The sequence below is a fragment of the Cyprinodon tularosa genome, unplaced genomic scaffold (genome assembly GCF_016077235.1).
Source record: "Cyprinodon tularosa strain WSP-4 unplaced genomic scaffold, ASM1607723v1 ctg118, whole genome shotgun sequence".
Classification (NCBI taxonomy): Eukaryota; Metazoa; Chordata; class Actinopteri; order Cyprinodontiformes; family Cyprinodontidae; genus Cyprinodon; species Cyprinodon tularosa.
In genome coordinates, this window is record NW_024037981.1 from 1,481,914 (window position 1) to 1,509,893 (window position 27,980).

Here is a 27,980-nt window from a genome sequence, read left to right on the forward strand (position 1 = left end):
TTGGATTCATAATCAGAAAGGAGAGCATATTTATTTTACAGTGATGAAAACCTCCATGGTACATCATATATTACTGTTAATTTATTTGATAAGTGTAAAGAAATATATGTGACAGGTTTGATTATATATTTATCAGCAGTGAGGGATACATTCAATTTATACGTAAGGTGCAGAAGTTAAAATCAATTATTATTATCCCAGACGGATGGCATGACATTATCTTTTAATACATGAAATTATTCATGACACCCAAGTTTTACACCATTTGCCTCAGGTTCTTCTATTTTCTAGAAGCCATTTTCCAAAGTACATTTTCTTCACATGTAATATTTAACAACAGAAGTAATCTCACATATTGAACATGTGGGTATTAATGGAGATGGAGAAAAAGATAAGGCCCAGATATGTGGCAGGATGAAGCTTTCTTTCCAGAAGCTACAAAATAATATACATAACATACAACTAAATACATTTGAATGCATATGAAAACACTGGAATGATTGAAGAAAAAAGCTCAGGTATCTTTAATGGCTGAAAAAGTATATCCCATCCATGGATATATTCCATCTTTTTTTAGCATTTTCCTGGTATAAATTATGTGATGGTTCCCTTTGTCAACACAGGCCATGTCTCATATCAAAGGTCAAACGTAAGCTCTCTGGTAATATTTTATAGGACTTTGGTTCTGCCTTCCAAATGAGTTGGAGTCAAAACAATTAAAATATTGGTAAAACGTAAATGTAAAAATATATCCTAAGCTTTGAACACCTCATGTATCCAACCCATCAACCAAGAAAAATATGGCATCTCAACAAAATGACAGGAAGACATCATTCGGAACCAAAACTTAACAACAGAGAAAAGTGTTGCATATTAAAAGCATATTGCTAGAATGACTCACAGTCCATACCTATCTATTTAATCTGTTACATAACCTCTCCTCCCAAGAAAATAAACAGGTGAAGTTTTCTCTACCACATAAGATCCAAATACAACCAGGTAAAGAGTGTGGCTTTAACAATACAAAATATGAAAAGAAAAGTTCAAGAGATTTGAATACTTTCTAGCCTCTCTAAATTGGCAAGTGCTGTACTCACAAGATGATTTTTATATAAAGGTCTTTCAGAAATTGATCTGGGTAAATCGGCACAGGTTTGAATACGGGTAGCATCATATAATCAGTGATTCGTTCTTGCTGATGTGTATTTTGGTTGACATCTCAGCAAAAATATTTATCTTATATTAGTTTTTTTTCCTGTATCTAGGTGTATATGACAGTATTTTCTCAGAAGGCAATATGGCACACGGATGAGTGCTTTGGTTTGACAAAAGAGACCCTTCTGCACATCCACCTGTTAAACTAAATGGAAGCATCTCTTTCCTGGAAAAGAAGTCATCTCCGATGTATTATTGGAGCAGATCTGTCATTGGTCTTAGTGGGCTTCAACTTAACTGTAGCAAATGGATTGGTCCCCCTGCAAAATACAAGGAAGGAGGGAGAGAAGGAGATAGAGAGAGAAGAAAAAGACAAATCAGGTGTGAAACAATGGGTGGAGCTAAAATAATGTTTGGGATCTGGGCATACGGGGCCACAACCAGGGAGCGCTACATTTCAAACATCATTTAGTGACCTGTTTGTGTGACGTCCCGCTGATGGCCACAGTTTCTAAACGTTTTTAACTGAAATGGTTTCAGTGTGCAACTCTAATGGAAGAAAAGTCATTCTGTGTCATTTAGATCCTTGACTCCATCTACTGTTCCAGGATTTAATGGGTTCATGATACGTTTAAAAAAAAAATCTCACTTCCTCTAGAGGACAGCATCATTGATGGCCTTCATTTTAACAGCAGCAAAGATGCATCTATTATTCTTACCTTGGGAAAAGTTCGCTCTGCGGTCGGTGTGACTCTGATTTCTGCAGGAAGAAGTTGGAGAAGAAGGAGGTTAGTTAGGGCCGGCTTGTATCATCAACATCATCAACACAAACTGCTTCTTTCCACATATGCTGTTAATCTGTCCTCCTACAACAGTGCATTATCCACAAACACACCCACTGCACATTTTTATAATAGAGATAGGAAATAGGGAACACTCAGCATGGTTTAATGCTGGTTTCACTCTTATCATTTTCAATGTTTTTTTATCTTTCGCAAATGCATATATGGAGGTGAGTGGTTAGTTTTGCGATAAATCTACTTCTATTATTCATTTAAATTTAACAGAGCTTCGAAACATGCAGAAGACACAGGGAAAAGGGATGTTTAGACAGTCCGTTTCCGTGGTTGAAAAGCTGCAGAAACAAACCAAACCACAGCACACATCTTTAAATCACCCCTGGGCTCACATCCTCAGCAGCTGGAGCTCCCTCCCTGCATCCACCAGAAAGAAGGCTGAGGTGTCATTGAGAACAGCACCCTGCCACAGTGCCCCTGCTGGACAGATGGGACGATACACGTACAATACATGTAAGGAACCGCATCACGGTGGCTATATGTTTGCTGCCTCTTTGGAAGACGGAGGGATTTTGTGAATATTTCCAAAATTTTAAAAGCCTTAATTTTATATTTTATTTGTCTTTGTAAAAAAAAAAAATAAAATTAAGGTAAAGAATTGCACAAAGGATATAAAAATAAACTGAGATGAATGATATGATGAGTGTAAGAAAGTTATTTTGCATAGTGAGGTATTTTCCTTAATCAAGTGTCTTCTACTGTCTGTTAAAGAGTGCTGAATATACAGCAAGTCATTAATCTAACAGCAGTGTAAAATACTTATATTTGCTTATAAGTCCTCAGTGCATACTTTACTTTGCTCTTTCTCTCTTGTGCCTTTTCACTTTCTTACTAGAGAGGCAGAGGGACAGCTTGCGTGTGCACCTAAGCAACAAAAGGAACAGCGCTTAAGTGTGACTTTGCATCTTACACAAGAGCACGGTGGCATTTGGTGGAAAAGATGGCTGGAGTTAAACGAGCTTTCAGCCTACAAAATGACTAATCTAGCCACTGAGTCACAGCCACCCTAAATTAGTTAAGATTGAGCTCCTCCTCATATAAAACAAACAAAAAACAGTCCAGATGTGTTAACAAAACCATGTGAAAAGTATGTCATGGCTACTGCAAATTAGGTTGGAGGATCTGTTGTGCTGTGGGCTTATTTCTTTTTCCAAACTCCCTGAAACATTTTCAGAGATCCCGGTGTCATAAATAGTTCGAGATAGAGGGAAACTGTTAGTCAAAATCTGCTGCTCTGTCAGAAAACTGAAGATTGAGGTCTGTTGAGGAAAGCATTGAAATCTGCAATAAGTTCTTCTCCCATGAGTTTGTTAAAGCATATTTCTTCTCCTAGTAGGTTGGATTAAGATAAGGTTACTTTAATTTAAGAGGAGGTCATTTCAGAACTTTTTTAAACATCTATTTTAAAGTTGCTGAGTGAAAATCCTCCAGCTCATTGGAAGCGAGATGTTTTTCTTTGTTTAAGATATATTATTAAAATCTTTTAAAGATCTGCAACTCTTTGAAAATAACTGAGCTGTAAAATCATCAGAATGTTGATTTAACAACATTCCTTTAATCTTCCTACAGAGAATACTTCAGTTCCATACTTCAGTCCCTAAAGTCATACGTCACATCTAGCGTGTGAATTCTATAGATCACCCAAACCTTAATGAGTATTGCCAAACCAGCAAGATGAAAATCAGCGTGAAGGAGTGAAATCTAATAATCCAAATCCATTCTCGTTCTGCTTTATTGTTTCTGTGTGTGTTTGATTGTAAAAAGTACAATCGGCTGAAAACAACAGACAGTTCAGATAAGATCATAAGATTCAGCTCAGTAAAACAATTAACTATTCATCTTCAGAGCGCTTTCTTTATCATTCTCTGACTTAATTCATTGTTTTTGGTCCCAGATCGACAGCTCTGCTTTTGTTTACTCACAGATGACGTCTGCATTGGAGGTGGAGGTGGAGGGGGTTGGGCTCCACCTGTGCTGCCGATGCTGCTGTTAGTGCTGAAGTTCTTGTTGCTTGGTTTTGGCTGATCAAACATACCATTGTTGGTACTGCTGGCTCTTGGTCTGACCAGGTTGCTCATGTTAGTGTGGAGATTGGAGTTACTAGAAGAGGATAAAGAAATTCATTTTTAGCACTTCTGCTCATTTAAGATCCCAAATCTTCCTCATATCATGCCCAGGAAGCCTTTTGCTCATATTTTGTTTCTTTATCTTGAACATAATAAACTTTACTAACTGTGTCAGAAGGCTTAAGATCTTATGAGTATTTACCAAATACGTAGATAGAATAGAACAGAATAAAAATTCCCTTTATTGTCCCACAATGGGGAAATGCTGGTGGTACAGCGGCAAAAAGATTATAGAAAAAATGGTCACACAAATGTAGACCATAGAAGAGTCTATAAAAATAACATAATAGTAAAGAGCTGAAAAAAAAAACAATCAGAGACAAAGTACAGTAATAAAGATGTTCCCGTTGTTGCTCGGCTCATTTCTAACTGTAGATATTTTGCTGTGTCCATGTCTGCAGTAAAAGGATTAATCTAATAGTTTTGGGTGGATTTCCTAACAGCTATGGGTCACCCATATATCTTATGTAGTCCATTTTATTATTCCAGGCTTGAATTGATAATGTCCCTGTTTTAAAGCTATTAGACACCATAAATAACAGGAACAGCCTTGGAGCAATTGAACATGAGCTGTTTCTTTTTTTTTTTTTATTCAGCCAAACCTCAGAAAGCTTGTTTACTGTTTCAATTCGCTACTTCATCCAGTTGTAATTATTTATAACGTTTTTATTGATAGGCTGTACATTTTTAGGGATTTTGCTGCGATTCAAGGCTTTTGGGGCTTATTTCTACCCGCATGCCACATCTACAGACTTAGTTTTGCTCGTCCTTCTTTGCAAAGTAGAACAACACTTTTCCCACAAGTTTTAATGGGGGTTTGAAATGGAGGCTTGGATGTTTTCTATGGAGGAACTAACTTCTAAACCACCATCAGTAGATTGGAGAAATGGAGAATATCAGTAATTTGTGATGCATTTTGTAGCATCACAAATTCATAGCATAAATTCCTTCAGCTCCTGTGAATGTTTCCCCTTTATGCTCTGAAATGTTTACCTGTTAAACCTCTTGGTAGATTATGGCTTTAGATAAATTATGCATTTAGAGTGTCAGAAAACTTGTACTAGGATTGCTGAACTACAAATTTAGTAAGATTTAGGAGTTGAAATAGCATAAATATCTTTTTTGCTGTTCATCCAAATTGGTTTATGTAACTTAAGTTCACCCAAAGTTACTCCAAAATTTCTGAGTGTTTCCTCGAAATTTAAAAAGAATTTGAGCACTTGTCCAGAGGAGCATTTTTAAGGTTAGGCACTGATAGTGGAAAAAAAGGTTTTGTTAGACCCTCAGGTTCTTCCTCACCAAACTCTTTAAACGTGTCCCCTTGCATGAAAATGAATTTCCAAACAATTCTTATTATCCCGAAGAATGAGGATGTTTTTTTTTCAGTGTGTCTGTTGTTAATAAGACCAAACATTGTAATCCCTAAAATGTACACCAAACCAAAGCAATTGTTCATGTTTAATGTTTTACTTCTCCTCGATCACTATTTTAATTATAGTAAGATGGATATATTCTTTTAAAAAAATCAGAAAAATATTAATATCCGGAAAATCAAGAGTAAATTGATGCATATTTTATTACGTTTGATTATGAAGCATCTAAGGTTGACATAGAAATCAATAGGTGAATTTACCGCAAGTTGGGGGACATTGGAGGATCATCAAGTTCTTCTACATAGGAGGCTGGAAACCATCCCTGACTGAAAATGAAGAGGGCAGATAACACAGATGGCTTCATATGGTAATTATTAATGGATATCTCACTGAGATATATGCATTCTTTCAAACCCAAACACACAGGGACGGTACCATACTTTGAACCGTTTTCAGTATTTCCGTATATCCAGCCGTTCCTGGGCTGCTGGACCATAACCGTGATGATCTGTCCCCTGGAGAACGGCAGCAGGGTAGGATTGTTGCCAGCCGGCTGGTGGGCCACCTTGGCTCTCATGGACACACCTTCTCCGCCTCCTCGAGAGCGATAAACGCTCCCCACTGGGGACGGTGCTGGGGGAACAACAGGTTAAACACACAGAGATCAGTTAGCTGAAGCACGAATCTAGCTGATAAACAGGTGAAATTATTCATTAGAGGGTATGAATAGTGGGGTTTTATTTTAATTATTTTAAATGTTTGCTAAAATTTGCATGTTAAAGTTCTAATGCATTATTATTCCTAATTACATGCATTATGATTCTGAGCAGACTCCTAAATCTCCATGCTAATTTCCTTTGTTTCAGCTGCGGGAGATGCAGATAAATTGATTGTGCTCAACAAGGTGCCATTTTTCTTCTCTCCAGTGAGCACCAGCTTGGCAGCTTCAGACAGCAGGCCTGCTGTTTGCAGAGTTTCAGAAGGGCAGAAAGTTGACTATAATGAGGAGGGGTATCTCATATGGTAGGGATTGCTTATAGTCAGACGTTGATTTCTCAATATTGGGTCTATTTTTTACTTTAGATAAGCAAGCTGAATAATTAGAGATTCCTTAGAAGAATACAAATAATGTTATATTTGAAAAGTATGAGGATGAATATAAAGGGGAAAAGAAAAAAATGAAATAATTAGGAGCAATCAGATAAACTGGAATTAATCAGGAGTGCTGCCTGAATGTAATCTACAGGAAAAAATGAATGAGAGACACGCAAAGGAATTATTCAACACTAAACTTTTTTTTGGACTTTACTACTGAAAATCTTTGGCATTGTTTGAAAATGTAATAACTTATATATTTTAACTAGACAGCACTCACCCCTTGAGGGTACCCTGCCCAGAGTCATCTCCTCTCGGATCTGTCTGATGTCTTCCGACCTCATTCCTCCCTGTAAACATGTATTTATGCATAAGTCTGGCAGTATTTGATGCATTTGTCAATTTAATAGCCTCATAGCTCCTGAGAGCCATTCCTACATTTCAGCAGTTTCTTTATTGTGAGAAAACAAGCGCTTGCAAAAGTACAATTGCCATATTTTGTCACATTACAACTATAATTATAAATCTATTAGGGATTTTATTGTTACACTAATTGTGCAGTGGAAAGAAAATGATTGTAATATTTCCCCATCCCCTGAGTCAACAAGTTATAGAATTACCTTTTGTTGCAAAGACAGCTGTAAGCATTACAGCAAGTTTACTTTATGTTAATTATCCTGATCAAGATCATTCAAGCCTATTCAGGTTGAATGATGTATTTCTTTGAACCAATGTTATTAAATATATACTTCTAAATGTTTAGTCCAGATTTGGCTACTCTTTGTCCTCCTGGAAGGGGAACCTCATCATTGTGATGCAGCCATCAGCATTTTTCACCATAAAGGATGTTTTTAGGGTTAATGTTAGTGTTAGTCCGTTGGGTAATTGGAAGGTAGACCCTTTTTTGGCATCATCTGGTCAGAAAACATTCTTCCACTTTAGGACTGTGCTCTTGTTTCAACTTTAGTTGTCATCTTACCACTTTTCCTTGAAGGTCAGATTTCTATAGTCATGATTAACAGTTATCCTGCCAACTAACTTACCTACCTGAGCAATATTGCAGCTGCTTTTCTCACTGATTCCTTTCCTTACTCAGATTCGTGCACCAATGGTTAGATCTATAGACCAATGTGATATTATATAGCTTAATCTATCTTAGTGTAATTAACTTTTTTCACTATTGAACCTGATCAGCCATAGCACACACATGAGTTTTGACTGAGTGAAATGTAACCCTATTGGTTAAATTCTGAGAAAAAAGAAATAGAATCAGAGCAAAAGGATTTAAGAGGCAATCCAGTCTGCTTAGACAAAAAAAAACAACAACATATATTTATTTTCATATTTGTGGTTCCTGTGTGAAAATGCCAAGAAGTTAAAGTGTTATAAATACTTTAGGGAGGTATATTTGACTTCTGTCTCTGAATAAGTCTACTGTTGTTGAATTTAGAAGCTATACCTTCCTAAGACATTAATTACAGAATGGTTGGGATTCCTAGAGCATTCCTCTGACATTGATAACTCAAAATGACGGCGTTAATCTATAAATATTTTGCTTTGCTTTGTTTAGTACTCGGCTGCTACATTTCCCAACCATGCTTGCATAAAGACAGTATAGCAAGTCAACAGAAAGTCTAACTGTGAACACACTGAACATACCATTAGCTCGACAGTATTTAACAATTTATAACATCTGCCAAACAGAAAAACCCTAATCCCTCTAAATCCTGTGATTATTACTGAAATTGACGTGTGCTCCTGCCTCATCACCTTTAATTTGAGCAACAGGGTTTAATGCTAAAGTAATCCAATCATGATTACTAATGATTATTATTTCATTTTTATTTATTTATTTTACAGGATGAATGGTCTACTAAAGGTAATCTGTAATTCTTGGTTGCTCTAATTAAACCACAAACCCTCCACTGGAGGGCACCATTGTATCTGAATAATCCTTGCTGGAAATATTTTTTCCTTCTGTATGACTTTGTTATTAGGTGTTATTGTTTGGAACTTCTAAAGATAAAAAGTAATTGCAGCTTTGCTGGTTTTATTTTATCTAACAAATGTTTTAGAAATTTAAAAAGAAACAAAATATAACTTGATTTACATTCAACAAAATGACTCCATTTACTCCCCAAAGACATGACTTCCCTATATTTCAGCATCATTGCTGTAGAGTTACACAGATTTTCCATGGTGGGCTCCAGCTGTACATGAATAATTTACAGACTAGACAATTGGTTGCTCAGTCAGTGGTTGACATTGTTGAACATACAGTGTTTTCCACAGCAGCATGTTGTCTGGGCTCCGGTTGTCTGGCCTCCGGTCGTCTGGCCTCAGGTCGCCTGGCCTCAGGTCGTCTTGCCTCAGGTCGTCTGGTGGCCCCGATCTCCTCTGACCAGATATCAGCTCTCTGCAGCAGAGTTCCTCCTGTCTGCCTCATAGTAAAGAAAAGTAGGAGTAAAAGAGTCCATCAGGTCTTTACACTGTTAAAGGACATGCACTGCAGGACACATTTAACGACCCTTTAATTCAGCAGTGGAATCAGAGACCTCCTTACTTATAATCTGCTCATAATGTAAAGTACTCTAACAAGATTTCTAGAGCATGGTGAGTTTCTCCCCCTATTAAGAGATAGTTTTACATCATATCCGCCTGTTTGTTGCTTAGAAGCTCATCTAAGTCAGTTAAGGCCCTATTAGAGTTTAGCAAACTCAGCACGTTTGGAACTGAAGCCCGTAAAAGATTTCTTTGCCTCAATCTGAAATATGGACATGGGGATAACAAAAAGCGGCAGCTATGGTAACCCTCATTATGTATGGCAGCAAGATAAATGTGAATTCTTGTCATACTAAAAGAAATTGGCCCAATGTCAAGTTATTGTTACACAAAAGTATACCAGAAACGTATAAAACTTCTATTTTAAGAATAAAAGTACAAATGAGACAAAAGTAGTCTGAAATGATTTCTAATTATTCTTAACTTGCGATGTCCCAATAAAACATTTTCATTTCCCATACAATACTGATATTTCAGCTTTAAGGAATGGCTGATACAATATTGACCTGATATGATATCAGCATGAATCATACATAGTTTTATTACTTATTTTTTACTGTAGAATGTTAGAAAAGGCATGATCAAGTGACGCTATTAAAACAAAGAACAAAACTCAACAACAAAATATATGAGAGCAACTGACCCATGAAGTATTAACTGATGAGATACAGAAAATCTAAATCCAACAGAGATTCTAGATGCCGGTTAATATAATCCAATGTTATGTTTTTGCTCAATATCTGACCGATATCCAATATTAATACCCATATTTTTATATCTGTATTCCAGTTTCTAAAATAAGCTAGAATAAGCACTGTAACACAGCTTCCTCACTTCAGAAGCAATCTAGAAATAAGTCAAACTTTCTTAAATTAAGCCTTAATTTGACCAGGTAAATAAGATTATTTGCCAATGAAATGAGTATTTTTACTCTTAAAATAAGATAGTTTAACAATATGCACTTGAAATAAGACAATGCAATTGGTTTTTCTTATTTTAAATGTACATTATCTTGTTCCATTGGCAAAGTCTCTCACTTGCCTCTTCAATTCAAGAAAAAATGCTCTTATTTTAATGACTTATTGAGATTTTTTTTTTTTTCCAGTGATGGGGAATTGAGAAAAGAAGCTTATAGAAATAAGCTGATGAGCAATTATCTAAAAACTTGTGGGATAGTAAAATATGCAATTGTTGTTTTTTTGTTGTGTAGCAACCACTAATATAGATAGTTACTGTATGGAGTGTGTTTACTGGTTTTCAGTATTGATGTTGCCAAGGAGGACTCTCTCGTAATGCAGCCGTTTAGTAGCAGCCAAGATAACAGTAATGAGTCATAGGCTGCCATCGTTTGGGCGCTGGTAACGTCAACGATGAGGCGAAGCAACTTCACATGAAGCAAAGGATCAGAATGAAAACTGATCAAAGCTGATTTTCCAGCCTTGAAGTTTTTTTTTATGTGCTAAAATATTTTCACAGGAAAACCTTAATTCTTCTGCAAGGGTTTCTTTGCACAGAGCCAGTCTGGTCACATGAGGGCAGCATCTGATTTACTGTGTTCAGAAGTTTCATCTAGAAGCTTTGTGTTATTTCTAAGGTGTCACGCTCAGCTGTAATTTTACCTACTGTTTGTGTATTCTGAAGTTGTGTTCAGAGCGTTAAACAAACAGCCTCACTTCATTTCAGGTAATCAGGCTTTATTCTTCATATGTTTCAATACACTTTATGAAAGCCCAGGTAGAATTAAGAGACAATAATTTATAAAAAGATCAACATAAATATTCTATTGCATTATCTGTAGATTGTGGATTAAGAAGGTCTACTTGTTTTGCATTGCAGTTTATAAATTTCCTGTCAATGTAAAACCTTGAATTACTTTCACACAGAGGGGTCATAAAAAAGGCAGGTCCAGAGTTCAAACACACAACTTGTTTAATATGGAATCGTTCCAAGTTAAGACACAGTGAAACTGATTCTTACTTATCAAAAAGGGGAAATTCACACAAAGACCATTAAAGCCTCACATCACCTTTCCCCGATAATCTACATTCTATTTTAAGGAGTTGTCTGACATTTGTTGTCATAACCTGAGTCATATTGCAGATATACCACTGTAGATGATAAAATGCAGGCTAAATGAAGTCATTTGTGTACCTTATTCATAAGTCGGCCAATGGACTGTATGAAATCACAGTGTTTCTCTGCAACAAAGCGGTACCGCCGCTCCTCTTCCTCCAACGCCTCACGATGGCTCTCCCTCAGAAACATTGCATACTCGCCAGAGTCCTGAAGATACACAGAACAGACAGAGCAGATATACAGCAAATGAACTATGATGAAGAGACAGTTTAAGACATTCCCTCTGTGATGAAGAAGAAAAAGACAAGCAGACCTGGCCCTTTCCTCTACTCCGCTGCCTGTGCAGACCTGCTGTCTGGTTGTGGACCTCCTTCTCATACTTCACTCTGCTGTCCTGTGGGACAGACCAAGATGAGTTAGTTTAAAATCAAAACCAAGGCAAGATAAAAATGAGTAATCTGGTATAAATCTTTGACTCTTAATGTAATATTTAAACCTTTTTTTTTCAATACAAGATTAAACTTAAAATAAAAAAGAGAATAGAGTTCCCTGCATTGAATTATTACTGATATTCTCACCCACTTCAGATTCAAGCCAATCAAAAAGCTTAAATGCACAACTCCACTCTAACTTTTATTCAACAATCCTGTAATGAGTTGGAAGGAAATTAAAGACTTTTGTAACCATCCTCAAAATATTTGGTATATTTTTAGCAGAATGTCGTTTTGACAGAACTTGAAATATTAATTGGTAAATATTTCATCCTTTCTTCTTCCATGGTCAGGTCCTTGTATTTCCAGAACATTTGAGGTCGAGAATCTTAAAGTATGCCGGCCTTATGGAGTTAGGTAGATAGTCTAAATGTTTGTCTGGAGTCATTATCCTGTAACCGTCGGAAAAGAGGACGTGCATTTCAATATTCAGACAAAGTCAAGACAAGACAAACTCCAGGAGAAACATCTGATAAAAAGTCAAGACAAAGCTGAAGTATTTGCTCCCCCACATATCTGGTGTCCACATCAGATCATAAAATTTTGTTTAAAATAAATGAACATAAATATTAAAAAAAAACTATCCAAGCCAAGCCAAGTGTGGAAATATATATATTCCCCTCTTGTAAAATCCTAAATGAAATAAGATTAAAAAACGTTTTGCTTAATATCCTTGGATACAGCAAGACTCGATTAATGACAGATCTGTAGAATCTACATACAATTTAGGCACAAAACAGGCTAAAGTATGTCTTAAAGTGACAGATCATGGTCTGATATAAAGAAATTCAATAACAGATGAGACACAATTTGAGTGAGAAAATAACAACTGCTTAAAAGATTGCTAAATGGACAAAAAAAGGGAATCCATGGGAGAAATTTCCACACCTGACCAAAAAAAAATCCCAAAAGCACAATAGACTGTTAAAGATTTTTGGTCAATTTTTTTTAACTCATAAAAAAATGAAACTTTTTAAAATAATTTTCTATGAAAATAAAACATAATTTTAGAAAAAAAAACTACTTTTTAGATTTTAGAGCTACACACATAGTGTGCTGGTGGTTTTATGGTCTGGGGCTTGGACAGCTTTTTGTATCTGATTGAATCATAAATTTCTGCCCCCTTGAAAAAAATTTGATAAGTAAAAACAATGCGGGAGAATGTTTTAAATCATGGATGCGGCAGCATCATAGTATCGGGTCTCTTCTTTTTTTTTTTATTACTAGAACACTAAACAAGAAAAGATGGACTAATGATACTACTGCATTTTCTTTATATGTTACAACTTTATCTCATGTCAACGGGTAGTTGCTTAAATTTAAACACGACTGTTTTTTTTTTCCAACAGGACAAAAACTCTGAACAGAATAAACCATGTTAAGCCTTGAAATAGCCCCAGCCCTAACTCTTTGGAAAATGTAAGGATCATCCTTGTCAATGGCAGAAAAAAAAAAGATTTTTTGGAGGTTCTATAATGGTTCTAAGCATGTTGTAAACGACAAAATCAAAAGTAAGTATAATGTTCACAAAAAATGGTTAAAAACCTGCTAACAAGTATGCAAGATACTTGCACTCTTCAAGGTGTGTGGTTTCCCTTCAACTCGCTTGGGACTTTTTCAGTATGTGTATTTAAGAACATCTAAAATAAATCCTAAAACTGAAGCAGTTATTTCTTTCAAACTTTCTCAAAGTTATTTTAAAATAGTGGTGTCAAAAGTACACACATTTGTTGCTTAATTAGAAGTATAGGTGCTGCAGTTTAAAAACACTCTGGTAAACGTTGAAGTATCGTTACTCAAGTAAAAGTAAAAAAGCATGTGCTTCAAAACCTACTAAAAGTATAAAAGTATAAAATAACCTTTAAAAAAACAGCCATATGCCACTCTATGAATTAAAAGCTAAATTTTTCGACTATTTCTAAAAAAATTTTGAGATAGGGCCAGGTGAGGGAGGTCTTGTTGGTCTCCGAAAATCATCAACCAGTAAAGGTCCGGAGACATTTTTAATGATCTGTTACTTTAAACAGAATTTAACACTGAAAACAATGAGGTATTTATGCCATCATGGTTTACATTGAATAAAAAAAATGAAAAAATAGAAATTTGCCAAAAATGGCATCCCGTGCTATCTCAGAGGAGTTGACACTATGACTGTATTCCTGTATATCCATCAGTAGTTAATGGACAAGGGTCAGCAAATGCAAATTCTGCCTGTAAAACAATAACAGTGCAATTGTATGATCTGAAGCCTCAGGCTTTTGAAAAATTTAGATAATTTGCTCCTGTAATATTATAGATTTTTTAGAATAAACAGCTAGCAGATGGGCATAATCAAAAAATAAAAGAAATACAATTATAGAGCATTCAGTATTGTAAGAAAGCCTACAATGTTTCTGAGTTAATACATTATTGTATAAGTTAAGTTCTGTTCCGTTTATGTCTTTTTCCTTGTAAGAATGAAATGTCCCATGCTCCTGAATGCACCATAGCTATCTGACACTTGTGAATTCATCACACTGGTCAGTGAACGCTGTGCTGTGTAGTTTGATTTTTCGCTTAAAACAAAGCTTCGCAGTTTCGGCTATCACTGTTTATTGTTGTGTGCGAATAACAAGAGACTACAACAAATAAATCAGTTCGTACCTCGGACAAAATCTTTGGATTTAATGTTGTTCATAATACACATACTTTTGAAAATGAACCTGCCAAATAACCACAATTTTTTTCCCCCCGAGAGGAATATTTAAAGGTGTTTATATGATTAATATAACAACAAGTAGCACCATTGGTCATGTTTTAATCCGTTTTCCTCGTCGCAGTTGTACAAAGCGAGGCACACTCCTGTGACTAGGAATGCATATCTCGGCAGTCATGTACTTTTCGGCATAACACCGGGAAAGAGGTCCCTTATCCGTGACCTCTGCATTAAACCGAAGCCAAGAGTAACGACTAACGTTTGTTTTAAAAATATAAGGAATAGAAAGTACAGATACTTGTGTGAAAATGTAATGAGAAATCAGAAGTAGGAAGAAAAATAAGTATTGGAGTAAAGTATAGATAGGCTACCTAAAAAGTTTACTTAAGTACAGTAACAAAGTATTTGTACTTCGTTACTTGACACCTCTGTTTTTAAATAATCATTCCTGAAAATAGGATAAGGTGTAAGCTTCTGCTACGATTAAAAAGTCATGTCAAAGACTTTCCTTTGCCCTGTTCACACAGTAATACAGTACAGTACAAATGTCTTCTGGCGGTGCTATATAAATGACCAAAGAATCCCTTATAGATGTTATCATTTTCTATGACTTTTATTTTATTGTTCTCTCATAAAACATTTTCTCTTTGTAACATTTCCTTATTATTATTATGGCATGATTTGTCTTTTCTCTGCTTTCACTCACTGAGATGTAGTCCCTGTCCAAATGGATGTTGTTGTCCATCACCTGCAGGACTTCCAAACTGAACTTGCGGAACTGAAAAAAAATAAATAAATTAAATTGTGTTTGCATTGGTGTTAACAGAAACTTGTCTGGTAATCTCATCCACGTTGACGTCATTTACCACTCCCTCCAGCTCCAAGGTGAGCCTTCGTTGGTTCTCAGAGATCTGAATCAGGACATCTCCTTGAAGATAAGAACACCATTTGTAATCAGATTAATTTATTGATCATTTACCTATAATGTTAAAATGAGTATGAAGTCAGTGGCTTAGACAAACAAAGACACTGTTCCATATAAAGCTGGGGAGGCAGTAAAACAGGCCACTGCCCACAACAGATTAGACTAATAAATCGGTAGATTGTCTTTTTATCTGTGGTCTTTGGGCTCAGTTGTGTGGCTCGTTTAAGGAACAAGTGCTCTGTTAGCAGGTGGCTGTTTGCTTTTATAAAACATTAAGTTTCTATTTTATATCTACCTATTTTTGGCTTTTATTGATCATTACTGTAAAATTAGACCCACTTAGATCTCTGCATTGCTACTAACTTTAAATCAAATAAAACTTTGTTGGAATTCTGAGAGTCACCAAAAACAAAAAGGAATGAAATCAGGGAACAACAAGAAGAATTAGTCTTACTAATGATTAATTAATTGGGGCAACTTGCAGATTAGTGAGGAGGTATTTTCAATTTGCAAGAGTTTCTTCATCTAAGATGGATGCCAGTGGGTGTAAATTTTGGCGAGGAGAGGATTGTAAGACTGTTTCCTCCACGTCATCAGTCAGGAAACTGATAAAGAGGTTGAGTTTTCGTTTGATTAAACTGCTTCAGCGTCTTATAAGAAAGAAAGAGAAAAACCTGAAGGGGAAGCTCTTCTTTTACGAGTCAATCTATGTTTAACCTTTTACTTAAAACCACAACGTATAGATCAGAAGTTTGATGTAGACGAGGTTTTGGCTCCGTCCCTTTGTGCCAGGGAAAGAAGCCGTCAATAATGAAGCTTGCCACTTTTTTTGTCTTATCATGACTGTTCAACTGTTGAACTTTAACAGTTCAAAAAGAAAGGGCCATAAAGATATCAATAAGTACGTTTGGTTTATAGAAACCCGACTGTTCTGCACTGTAAGTTCTGACCTCAGGATAGAAACACATTTTAGGGTGAATGAAACTGGTGACTGTGAGTTAGGTTCTTTCATCCAACATCAGTGTCTGACCTCACAATTACTACAAGGAAATTCCCGCAAACACTTGGGAATGTGATAAAAGACATATAAAGAGTTTATAGGCATTCACATATACCCCCTTTGTGAAGTACACTAATCTAAGTAGTAAAATTTGAACTTTTGTGTGACATTATCTTGGTGTAATTTAGCTGCTCTATGAAGGAATAATAGAGCATCTTAATGACAAAGGAACACAGCAGATAGAAAGTAGGGGGGGTAGGTTATAAAAAAAAACTGTTCAAGCTTTAACTGTCATACAGATAAGTGTTGAGTCAGTCATTCAAAAATCACAAGTGAACAACATAAAATCTGGCAATACTTTCCCACCCATTTTAAGTGACATCCCTGGAAAGGATTAGTCAGGGAAGCAGTTAAAGTACCTAAAGGTATAGTGGAGAATTTTGTTGCAAATTTTTGAAAAGACAAGCCCCCTCCACTTAAAAAAAATAAACGCACAGAGACAACCCTGTACCCACCCCCGAAAGGAAACATCTAATAAAACCGTGCACGAGCTCATTTGTCCTCGTGCACGCTCTGTTTAAAGGTTTCTGTGTGGATCACTCATACAAGCTTACTTTAAGATTTGCAATTTTTTCACTATGTCAGACTCACTATCGGTAGGTAACAATGGGACGAGCCCATAGGATGGCCAGAATGATTGACAATTTGGAGGACCACTTATTTTGATGATCCACCCGAAAGAAGAACATCCTCCACTATACCTTTACGCTTTTTTGTAAAGGAGGTTTTGGTTCTGTCCCTTGTTTCTAATGAAAGAAGCCGTCAATGCTGAAGCTTACCAGGTTTTTGTCTTATTATGAATTTTGGACTGTTAAAAAAAAAAAGAGCCATGACGATATCAATGAGTAAGTAGATATTAATGAGTAGAACCTTGATCTTTCTATGCCAAATGCTGACCACAGGATAGAGACACTTTTTAGAATGAATTAAAGGGGTGAGTGTCAGTTAGGCTCTTTCATCCAACATCAGTACCTGACCTCACAATTACTACAACAAAATTAGCAGAAATTCCCACAAACACTGCTAAACTTGTGGAAAACCTTTAAAAAAGGTGAGCAATTTACAGCAGCGAAGAGTGATCCAATGTAGTTGTAAATGTTTATGTTTCAGGAGGACTCAGGTTCATATTTCCGTGAGAGAAGATTCATAAATGGTGAGACCCGCAGCATGGAAATTTCAGTGTCTACAACAGCCATCATTTTCAAGGCTTTTGCAAACATATTTATGGTTGTCAATAAAAGCAGATGATGAGGAGTCTATCTGCTTTATTTATGTGGTAAACTGTTGCCTTAACCCCTTAAAACTCACGGGGTCACCTTAAGTGGGGGTAATAATTCAGAATGCATAAAATTCCACTGGTAAAATTTGTGTCATGTTTGAACTGATGCAGGTTGGTCTGTGTTCTACTCACCCAATTTTATTTATATATTAAGAAACTAGAGGGTTTTAGCTTTCAAATAATGTATTGCACATGTAATTTGGGCTTACAGTTCCTAAGTTATTTGCTTTTTCATTTGGGTATGCAAAATATGCAAGGATTACCCAAAATGAGGTGGATGTTAAGAAGTTAAAAAGCTCTAACAACAGACAGAAGCAACTGAGACTTCTGACAAGACGTTTGCATTTTAAAATAACTCATAGTGACAGCCTGTTAAAGGTGTAATGGAGCCTGCTGTTTTTCCAGGTGGATCATCAAAGTAAGTGGTCCTCCTAATTGCCAATCATTCTGGTGATATGTTTACGTAAGGCCGTCCTACATGCTTGTCAGGTTTAATCAATGATGATTATAAAATTGTGTGCTTATGAAACATTTTTGCACTCAGGAGACCATCCTGCCTGCTGCATTGTGTCTTGTGATGCAGTCAGGAGACCATCTTGCCTTGTCATTCTGATGGAGCATCTTGTCTTTATGAACTGATCAATTGTTGTGTCAGAACAAATACTGTTTTGTAATCATGTGCTATGCTCTGTTAATAAAAGACGGCTGCAGGAGGGGGTTCATTGAAGGAGGAAAGCTTGAAGTTGGGTTGGGCTTCTCCTTCCGCTCCTGCAGTACTGTAGCTGCTAAAACCTCTTTCGTGTGCAGGCTCAATTTCTATTTATTTGCAAAGTTATTCTTCCTGAATCCAACATTTTTGGTGCCGAAAACCCGGGAGTCAAGATCCAATTGTCCAGGACCGTGTGGGACCAAGGCCAAGAATCTGTCGACAGCCGTCCTCCCTTCGCTGGACGGGGCCCATAGGTTGGTCCAGCCCTGCCCTGGGCATCCTGGTGACGACTCCCAGAGGACTGAATCTGCGCAGCGAAAGGGTAGGCCTAAAGCTTTTGATCAAAAGTTGGTCTGGGACCATATGAAAGCTATAACTGGTTGTAGTCGCAAGAATATTTGACAAACAGGGTTTTGTTGTGATAGATCTGGGATCGGTATTCTGTGCGTATTGGGTCTGGGACCCTCTGTGTTCTTTTGAGATAATAACACAGTTAAGTAAGGTGCAGCTGCAGCAGAGATATTTGACGAAACCAAGTTTTGTTGACAGATCTGGGATCTGGATATCTGGTGTGTGTGACTGTGTGAGAGTGTGTGAGGAAACAATCAAACCTTTCAGGTTTTGTTGTTTCATACTAAAACAGCAGGGGTTAATACAGTACAACTCTTGTGGATGCAGAGGCAAGAATTTCTCACCTGAAAAGGTAGAAGCAGAAATTACCACAACAGTGTTTGGGTGCTGTCTTGCTGAATAAAAATCCAGTGTGTAGAATACCCTAGGTGTTTGTACTGGACTAAATTCTTTAAAATGGGTAAAGGTCAAAATAAAATTAGAGATAATTTAGAATCTACGATTAGAAGTTTGTAGAAACTCAGAATCCAACAAAAAATAAACACTTGAATATATAGTTTGGTAAAAAAAAAATGGGTTTGAGGGACGCCTCTATTCCAAAAATAAAATAATAAGAACTAAATGATAACATAATAGAATTAAAGTGAGCCAGGGAGGTAACAGAATTAAAAAGGATGGATTCAAAAAGAGTGTAGAGATCATAAAGGGGATGAAAAAGTTTGTGTCAGATTGATACAAGTAATTTAAAATACTTGTAGAAGTAGAAGTAAAAGTATATTCCCTCTGGATTTATTCAAGTATTTCTGATTCTGATTCTGATCAAAACCAGCAGCTATTTTTGATCCATGAAATTATCATGTCTCAAACAGGGGGGAGTTATGATGAATATAGTATACTAACACACACACAGGTGTGTAACTACTACTACTTTTAAAATTTTTGCATGTTGTAAATACAGTTCACAAGGAAATGAGATAACTAAGTGAGGACAGGTGCCAAGAGGTACAGCTCCAGTTGAAATAATTAGCATGGACTACATTGAGCTGACCCTAAGTGGACAGTACAAGTACTGCCTAGTCTTAGTGGACAATTTTTCTAAATGGGTAGAAATTGTTTCCACAAAACATGCAAATGTACTGACCGTAGCAAAAGCGTTGTGTAAACATAGCATACCTGAGCATGGTATCCAAAAAATCCTACAAAGTGATAATGGAACACATTTTGTGAATGAAGTGGTATCACTAATGTCTAAACATTTAAACATAACCTTAAAACATCACTGTTCCTACCATCCACAGAGTGCAGAATTGGTGGAACGAGCTAATGGAGAGGTTAAAAACAGATTGAGAAAATTCATGGCAGAAACAGGAAAGCCATGGCCAGAGTGTTTGTATTTAGTAAAACTACTCATGAGGATTACTCCCATATCTGATGGTCTGACCCCTTTTTAAACTAGTGTATGGGAAACCTTTTGTTCTACCCTTATGGGAAGGGCAACCATGGGCAGAAGAGAAAGGAAAAGAACATTGACCCATTTACTAAGCGAATTCTGAAGTTTTCAGATACAGAACTGTTCAAAGAACATGTAATCTGCCCAATGCTCCTTTTGTTTTTCCCACAGGAAGGCCTGAAGCTGGAGACCGAGTGCTGATTAAAATCATCAAAAGGGAAAATTGGGCAGCTCCGAGGTGTGAAGGACTCTACATTGTGCAACTAACAACTCCAACCACTGTGAAGAGATCCAGGAAAGAGAGACTTGAATCCACCAAAGTCATTGTAAGCTGATTAAAGATTTTCGTCAGCAACAAGTCCAGTTACCTTCACAGGGACCCCACGACTAAGGTATAGATCTGTGGTGAAGTCCAGCTTCAAAGGGGTTTGGTTTTTTTAGGACCACTCGTCTCAACGCTGGTGAAGGGACCAACCTAACCCAGTCTTTTAGAGTCCGGTTAGTGGGTGTTTCCTTGGACGGACTGGCAAAGATCTGAAAAACCAAAGTGGTTTTGCTGCCTGGTGATGACCGTTGAACTGGTGTTCCTAGGGACTCAAACTGAGTGCCAGAAACAAAGGAAAAACCAGAATTGTTTTTGATGGATCCACAGCAAGTCCTTCTTGTGGTGCCAATATGAGATGGCAACATTCCAAGCACGTTGCTGAAGGTTTGAATAAAACGGACTGTTATGTTTGTACTCATACAGACTACTCTGGATGAGTTGAAGATTTAAAGAGGTATCTTGACCATCACACTTCTGGTGCAAGTCCAGCACCATGGACAAGTTGGTTCACCATGGGATCATGGTGGCAGGTGCTGATGAAGATAGCTTTACCATTTGTAGGATTGTTTTTCATATTTTTCCTTTGTATTTGTTGCTTAATACCATATCTCTAGTCAATGATTCATAGAATGATAGGATCCACTCTAATCCAGTATTCAGCTGTAACTTATGTTCAACTCCGCCAAGATGCTGATGCCGATACTGATGATATGGTGGCAACTGTGTAATCTGTTACAGGGATAATGATCGCTTCCTCGGGAAGGGTCGGGTAGGAATTTTCCTCTATTGGAGAGGTTTTGCCTACTCAAGGGACAGATTTTTGAAGTTTTTACATTCTTAATAAATCTTAAATTTTTGCTTAAGTTTTACATTTTAATCCTTTTCATATTTTTGTTTTTTGCATATTGATCTTTGATTACTGAATTCCCTATCTGCAATGCATTTATGATGTGTGTAATAAAAATCTCTTTAGAAGTGCTATATGCTAATGTTTCTATGCACAAGAGGAGGGAAATGTCAGGTTTAATCAATGATGATTATAAAATTGTGTGCTTATGAAACATTTTTGCACTCAGGAGACCATCCTGCCTGCTGCATTGTGTCTTGTGATGCAGTCAGGAGACCATCTTGCCTTGTCATTCTGATGGAGCATCTTGTCTTTATGAACTGATCAATTGTTGTGTCAGAACAAATACTGTTTTGTAATCATGTGCTATGCTCTGTTAATAAAAGACGGCTGCAGGAGGGGGTTCATTGAAGGAGGAAAGCTTGAAGTTGGGTTGGGCTTCTCCTTCCGCTCCTGCAGTACTGTAGCTGCTAAAACCTCTTTCGTGTGCAGGCTCAATTTCTATTTATTTGCAAAGTTATTCTTCCTGAATCCAACAATGCTCCTCCCCATTTTCATTTACCGGTGGTGAGTCTAACATAGTGGAAAAATCGCAAATCTTCTTTTGGAAAGTAAGCTTGTATGAGCGATGCAAACAGCAACTTTAAAAAGAGCGTGCAAGAGGAGAGATGGGCTTGTCCATGCTCTCGTACACGTTTAATAATCGTTGCCTCTCAGGAGCGGGAACAGGGTTGTGCTTGTGCATTTGTTTTAAAGGCACACAATGCAACATTTTTCAGTTAATTAATGTGTTCCATAACGTTTTGGATGATTAAATGAGTCATTTCAGGTTGAACAAAGGTATTCTCGGCCGCCCTGGTGGTCTGTGGGGGAAATACCGCACTTGCAAATGCAGGAGCACCGACCCGCACCCACAGGCTCAGAAGTCGCGCGAGAGTCGGTCTTGCTTTACGGCGAGAACTGCTACACGCCCCCAGTTAAAAGCATTCTCGTTGCTAGCACAGTGGGGATCTTTGTGCAGTGCTGCTTTCACACCGGACGCAGCAAAATCGCGTCTGCTGCTTCATTTTTACTGCTTGTACCAGTTAGTTCTGACGCGCAGCTGAAGCAGCTTTGCTGCTCTGGCTGCGCGGTGCAAAAGTGTGTCTGACGCGCGTTGGGCGGAGCTTCACTATCCTTTCTCTGCCTTGCAGCTATATTTGCTGTGATCAGTGGGAATAACGTAGTTTGAATAAGTTTTTAAGTGAGAAAATACACCTGAAAACGTAATCAGTGCAGTCAGTTCATTCAGATTATCATCCTGCCTTACAATATTTTTTCTGTCGGAGCCGCTCAGACCCCCACATACCAGCGGTGTGCCGACAGTAGGAATCCCTTCATCAGCAGCCTCTGGCCGGGTCGCCTCCTCGCGGTTCACCGTGGCAGCTGGTAGGTGTTTTTCATCTAAATAATCCAAACTGCAGGCAGCAGGATAATAAAAGCCAACATATTCTGCCGGCAGATTTCTGCATTTTAAGTTAACTTAGGCGTCAATAAACTGTTTAAGAGGAGTGATCATAGCGCTCTGACCATCAGCGCTGTGTCTCTCTCCCTGCCAGCTCCCAGATCAGCTTCTCTGATTGGTTGACGCGGCGCGTCGAGCAGCAAAAATTCAATTTTTCCATCTCGAGCAGCAGCGCGTTTGCGGCGCGTCACGCACGTCAGATGCTTAGTCATTCGTTGCGTTCGCCTGTCTGCTAAGCTCAAAACAACCGCGCCTGGCTTGACGGAGAAACCAGGAGAACACATCTGTGCATATTTACGACAGTGCACTTTTACTTTCGCCCTCTGGGGGGAGCCTCGCTGGAAAATCAACACCGTTTGCATAGTGTACCTTTAAGTGCATGTCTTTTAAAAAATGTGTGAAAATCCTCCACTATACCTTTAAGTAATAAACTACAGATACTTTGTTAACCTACTTGAGTAGAAATTTTAGCTATCTATACTTTTACTTTATCTCCTTCAATTTTTTACAATTATCAGTATTCTTACAACTCCTTACATTTTAAAAATTGACTTTTGCTTCATTTAAGCTTGTTTCATTTTAGTTATGGCAGGTTGGCATTTAATATCAAAATGATTTGTTTCAACCAGACAATTAATCAACTCATGGTGTTGGGATCTGGAGTTGTTCCACCTTTCCCCAGCAGAGTGCGCCGTGGGTTCTCTGGGCTGGAGCTCACCAGCACACCTGGAGCTCGTCAGCCCATTAGAGGACCCCTCTACTTAAGCAGATGCCAGACCTTTCTTCGACGCCGCAGTGTTAGCTAAGTTTGATTAGCGAACCTGAGCCTCCTTGTCTTTGAATTTTGTCCCCTAGAGAAAACTGAATTCTAACCAGCCTTTGTCTTGTCGCTCCTAGGAAAACCTGTCTCTCGTGTGAAGCTCTGGGAGAGCTTAACCTGAATCTGCCTGCCTGCCCTAGAGAGCCAAACCTGAAGATCTCACTTTGGAATCCACCTGCTGCTCTCGGAAGGAGAGCTAACCCCTCAATCCAAGGTCTGATCCAACAGTCAGAAGTTAGACGCTGCACCTGCTGAGCACTCTGTCAGACCAACAGTCTCTGGACCCAACCGGTTCCCCCCCTCTGAGAAGAAAGCCTGAAACTCTCCAAGGTATAGTCTGCAATAATCTGAAAACTCAACAACGCTTCCTATCCACCTGGTTAACCAAACTGTCATCTCTGCAGACGCCTGAGAATCCAACCCGGACCTGTTTCCTGAACGCAGTCTTTTTTCTGTTCAAACATTTAATAAACTCTGTTAAACTTTTCATCTGTCTCCTGGTAGTGTTCTGCATGTGGGTTTGATTCAGAACCAATCATGACACATGGTTGGTATTGGTGCTGCAGCAACTTGTTTGCTACATACCAAAATAAATCGTTTTTCAAGATGATGCAAAGTTAAATTTGACACAATTTGTTATAAAACTAAGAAAATTAACATCCAGAATTTTGGAAAAATTCCCTTTCATAGAGTAGTGTAGCAACCAGTATAAGGTTTATAGTAGCATTTTGAAAATGCTACTTTTACTCTTTACTTGAGTAAAAAGCTTAAGTAGATACTCTAACTTCTACAAAAGTGTTTTCAAAACAGTAAGATTTATACTTCTACTTCAATATTATATATTAATACTTTTGACACCTCTGCAGACTGATGATGGAAGATTAGTTTCCTTTATTCATTCTTACAGTCGCTAACAAAAAGCTGAATTTGGGATTCAATATTTTGGGTGAAGGACTGGTAGATATCCCTCTATGCCAGCTATTTAACCCGCATTGCTCCATCATAATGACTTTAGGTAAAGCTTGCAGAAAACTGACTGTCATCATCTATAATTCATGTTCAATTTTTCCATCAGATTTAATGCAATCCACATGAAAGCTAACTCACATTACAACCCAGCAGAGCTTTGAACAGCTGCGTGAAGGAAATCTGAGTGAACAGAGTGACCCAATCTCTGACTGTTAAATTATGTGCTATAACTTCTGAGAATATGCAGTCACAAATGCTAAAGAAATGTCCTCACCAATACAAATTACAGAGTCACTGTCATGTTGGCAGGGGGGCAATAAAACGCCTCATAAGGGTAAACTTTGATCTCCATGACACGGATGAGCCAGAGTTTAATAAATGACCATGCAGACAAACTGAACACATCCTAGACAGCTGAGCCTGTCTGAACCTCTCTGAGCCCCGACCTCATGCTTTGACATACCGAGGGAGCGGGACGACATGGAGTAGAAAGCTTTCTCGCCGATCTTTGAAAGTGCATTGAAGTAGGCTTCGCTGCTGACAGCAAGAGCTGAAACACACAAAAGGTAGTCATACATTCAGAGTTCCAGCTTCCATACAGAAAAAAGCCAAAGGAATTTAAAACAGTTCCTTCTAAAAAAAAAAGTAATACCCCTTGAACTTTTTCACAATTAGTCGTGCAACAAACTGTGATGTGTAAGTATTTTATTTCAACTTTATGAGGCAGATCGGCAATAATGGACATAATTATAGGTGGGGTGAGAAAATACATTAAATAAGAGATCATAGCATTCATATCAACCTTTATGTAAAGTACATAAATCTAATTAGTAAAATGTGAACTTTTGTGTGACATTATCTTGGTGTAACTTAGCTGTTCTATAAAGGAAAGCTTGAAGGTAATAGAGCATATTAGTAATCAAGGAACACAGCGGAAAGAGGAGGGGTGGAGAAGTTTAAAGCAAGGCTGGGTTATAAAAAAAAAATTCAAGCTTTAAACTTCTTACAGATAAGTGTTGAGTCATTCATTACAAAATCAAAATAGAACAACATAAAATCTGCCAATGCATTCCCACCCATCTTAAGTGGCATCCCTGGAAAGGATTAGTCAGGGAAGCAGTTCAGGTACTTATGTAAGAAGTAACTGCAAGGCAACTGTGAGAGACCTGCTGAGATCCACAGCTCAGGTAAAAACAGTTTGAGTGGTCAATAAAATGTTGCAAAGGTTGGATATAACAAACTTAAGCAATGACCTTCCACAAACTTATGATGATTTGTAATTTCAAATCCCCTTTAAAAATACAACAATATTATAGTTTTAATGTTACTAATTGTAAGAAGTTCAGTCATATTTTCACTTTTTCATAGCTAGAATTGTATTTTTACAGTTACAGTATTAGGACTTCCTTTTCCTTACAAGCCGCCATTTCTGTCTGCAACAGGCTGCAGCTAAAACTAATTAACATATATAATAATAATAATATCCCGTACCATTTTTGTAATTTACAAGGAATAGGTCTATAAACTGAATAAACAAGCTCTATATGAATGAATGCTGAGGGAAAAGCTCCTCAGCATAAGGACACAGCTCAGCCCAAAATACAAAGGGGAAATTACAGGCCTGCTGCAGGTGGCCCATAGGTTCTTAATCTATATTTAATGTCTGTTGAGCTGCTGGAACCACTACTGAAAAGCTGTTTATGTAACATTAAAACCAATAAAAGCTTTATATCTCTGTATCCGATTTTTCTTTTACATACTGCTCTATCAAAATGATTTACCTCTGAGTGAGCAAAACAAAACAAAAAAACATTTTAGTTATCAATCCTTCATTTGTGAATGTCTGTGTTTCTGTCTTTGTTTCTATCCTTCTTCTTACTTCCCATTTTGCTCTCCTATGGCTTTCCTCCTTTTTCACTTTCCTCTTTACTTGTTCCATCCATCCTATGATTCAGCTTTCTTCCTTTCTGTCTCATTTTTCTTCTCTCATAAATAATCTATTCCTCCCTCCTATATCAACCGTTCTTTATCCTTGGTTCCTCCATTTCAACCTTACCTTTGAAAGCATGGGCGTAGCTGTTTCCCAGTGAAACCAGCTTCTGTAGACTTGGGTTGAGCTCGTCAGTCAAACTCTGTTAAAAAAATAAAAAATTAATGTATTGAGTGAAAGCTCATGTGTATTTTGAAAGACAGAAAAACACAACGTCAGATATCACCTAAAGAGGAATCAATAAAGAACATCTTTTATTCACAAGATAAGGGTATTCACACATTTTCTCTTACAGTTAAAATAAGTTGTTTTCAGGACAGAGTCATGTGTACTTCATAGAAATTACAATCAACGTTTAACTTTGCCTTTTTCCACAAACTATTCCTTAACTTCAAGCCACTAGTTGAGCTAAAGAGATTTCACTCACCATGTAAATCCCCAAAGTGGAGCGGTGCAGCTGGTCACTATTAATTCCTGACATGTTTACATCTAGAATGTTGCAGCAGTCAGTAGAAAACCTCGAGGAGCACCAGCTACCAGGCCCTCAATCATCCAGAAAGAGGGAGACTCAACCAGTGGGAGAAAGGCGGGAAGGGTTGGATCGGACTTGATGTGGAGCTGCGTCAAGAAAGCAGCTGAGTGTGATGGAAACCAACACCGGCACAGTCTGAGAAAGACCCGAGTAAATAATTAAACATGGCTAAACCATAAAACACTAGCTAATGCTCTGTGTGTGTGCGTGTATGGGTGTGTTTGTGCACTAGTGTAAGACTCACTGTTTGCTTTATTCATGACTATGAAAGATATCTATTTCCTTTGAGTCGTTAAAAGTATTAACACTAGAAAGCTGTTTAATCTTTGTTTGATGTATTTGTGTTCCTAACACCACAGTTACTAAATGGGTGTTATTTTCAAATGCTGTTTTATAAATTCATTTTGAACTAAGCTATGATCAAGGCATGACACTGGGAATGGAAGATGGGTTTCTTTATGGTTTAGTGGAAAGACAGTAGAGAAATCCTTCCTGGTCCATAAGTGACTATATAAATGCATTTTAACCAATATATCTCAAATTGTTTCCTGTTGAGTAACAATATAATCAAATTGTAATAGTTTAATTAGGATTTAACACAATAGACCAAGATAAAGTAGTGTTTTGTTGTTGGGAAATCTGACAAGTGGTTAAATTCATTCAGACTAAAAATTATCCAGTTTACAGAATTTTTAGTTTTTATCCTTAGAAGGATTTAAGGTTGGACTTATTCTCCCATCTGAAGATGTGCTTGTTTATTTGGTTGCTGACCTGCTACTAGGTGAAGCT

At 37.5% G+C, this 27,980-nt stretch overlaps 1 protein-coding gene across 2 annotated transcripts; it reads right to left on the reverse strand.

Moving 5' to 3' along the window:
- Positions 1–27,314, reverse strand: baiap2l2a (BAR/IMD domain containing adaptor protein 2 like 2a). Of its 2 annotated transcripts, XM_038267755.1 has the most exons (15): positions 27,087–27,314; positions 26,726–26,801; positions 25,133–25,219; positions 15,297–15,358; positions 15,137–15,208; positions 11,558–11,638; positions 11,320–11,451; positions 8,885–9,043; positions 6,887–6,956; positions 5,952–6,144; positions 5,772–5,837; positions 3,935–4,112; positions 2,345–2,432; positions 1,875–1,915; positions 1,398–1,475 (listed from the first exon to the last, which is right to left on the reverse strand). In XM_038267755.1, exons 1-13 carry the CDS (start codon positions 27,138–27,140, stop codon positions 2,349–2,351), a joined length of 1,314 nt encoding a protein of 437 aa, XP_038123683.1. In that variant the 5' UTR covers positions 27,141–27,314; the 3' UTR covers positions 1,398–1,475; positions 1,875–1,915; positions 2,345–2,348. The 2 variants fall into 2 exon arrangements, with proteins under 2 accessions (XP_038123672.1, XP_038123683.1); XM_038267744.1 differs by lacking the exon at positions 2,345–2,432 and having other exon boundaries at positions 1–1,475.
- Positions 27,315–27,980: the final 666 nt, after the last annotated feature.

What these genes read in the sequence shown, in the direction of transcription:
- baiap2l2a (XM_038267744.1), bottom strand. Translation starts at nt 27,140, where the DNA reads ATGTCAGGAATTAATAGTGACCAGCTGCACCGCTCCACTTTGGGGATT. An exon ending in CTACGCCCATGCTTTCAAAG is followed by an intron (nt 25,220 to 26,725) that starts GTAAGGTTGAAA and finishes TGTGTGTTTCAG; the next exon opens with CTCTTGCTGTCAGCAGCGAA. An exon ending in TGGACAGGGACTACATCTCA is followed by an intron (nt 11,639 to 15,136) that starts GTGAGTGAAAGC and finishes TCTGTCCCACAG; the next exon opens with GACAGCAGAGTGAAGTATGA.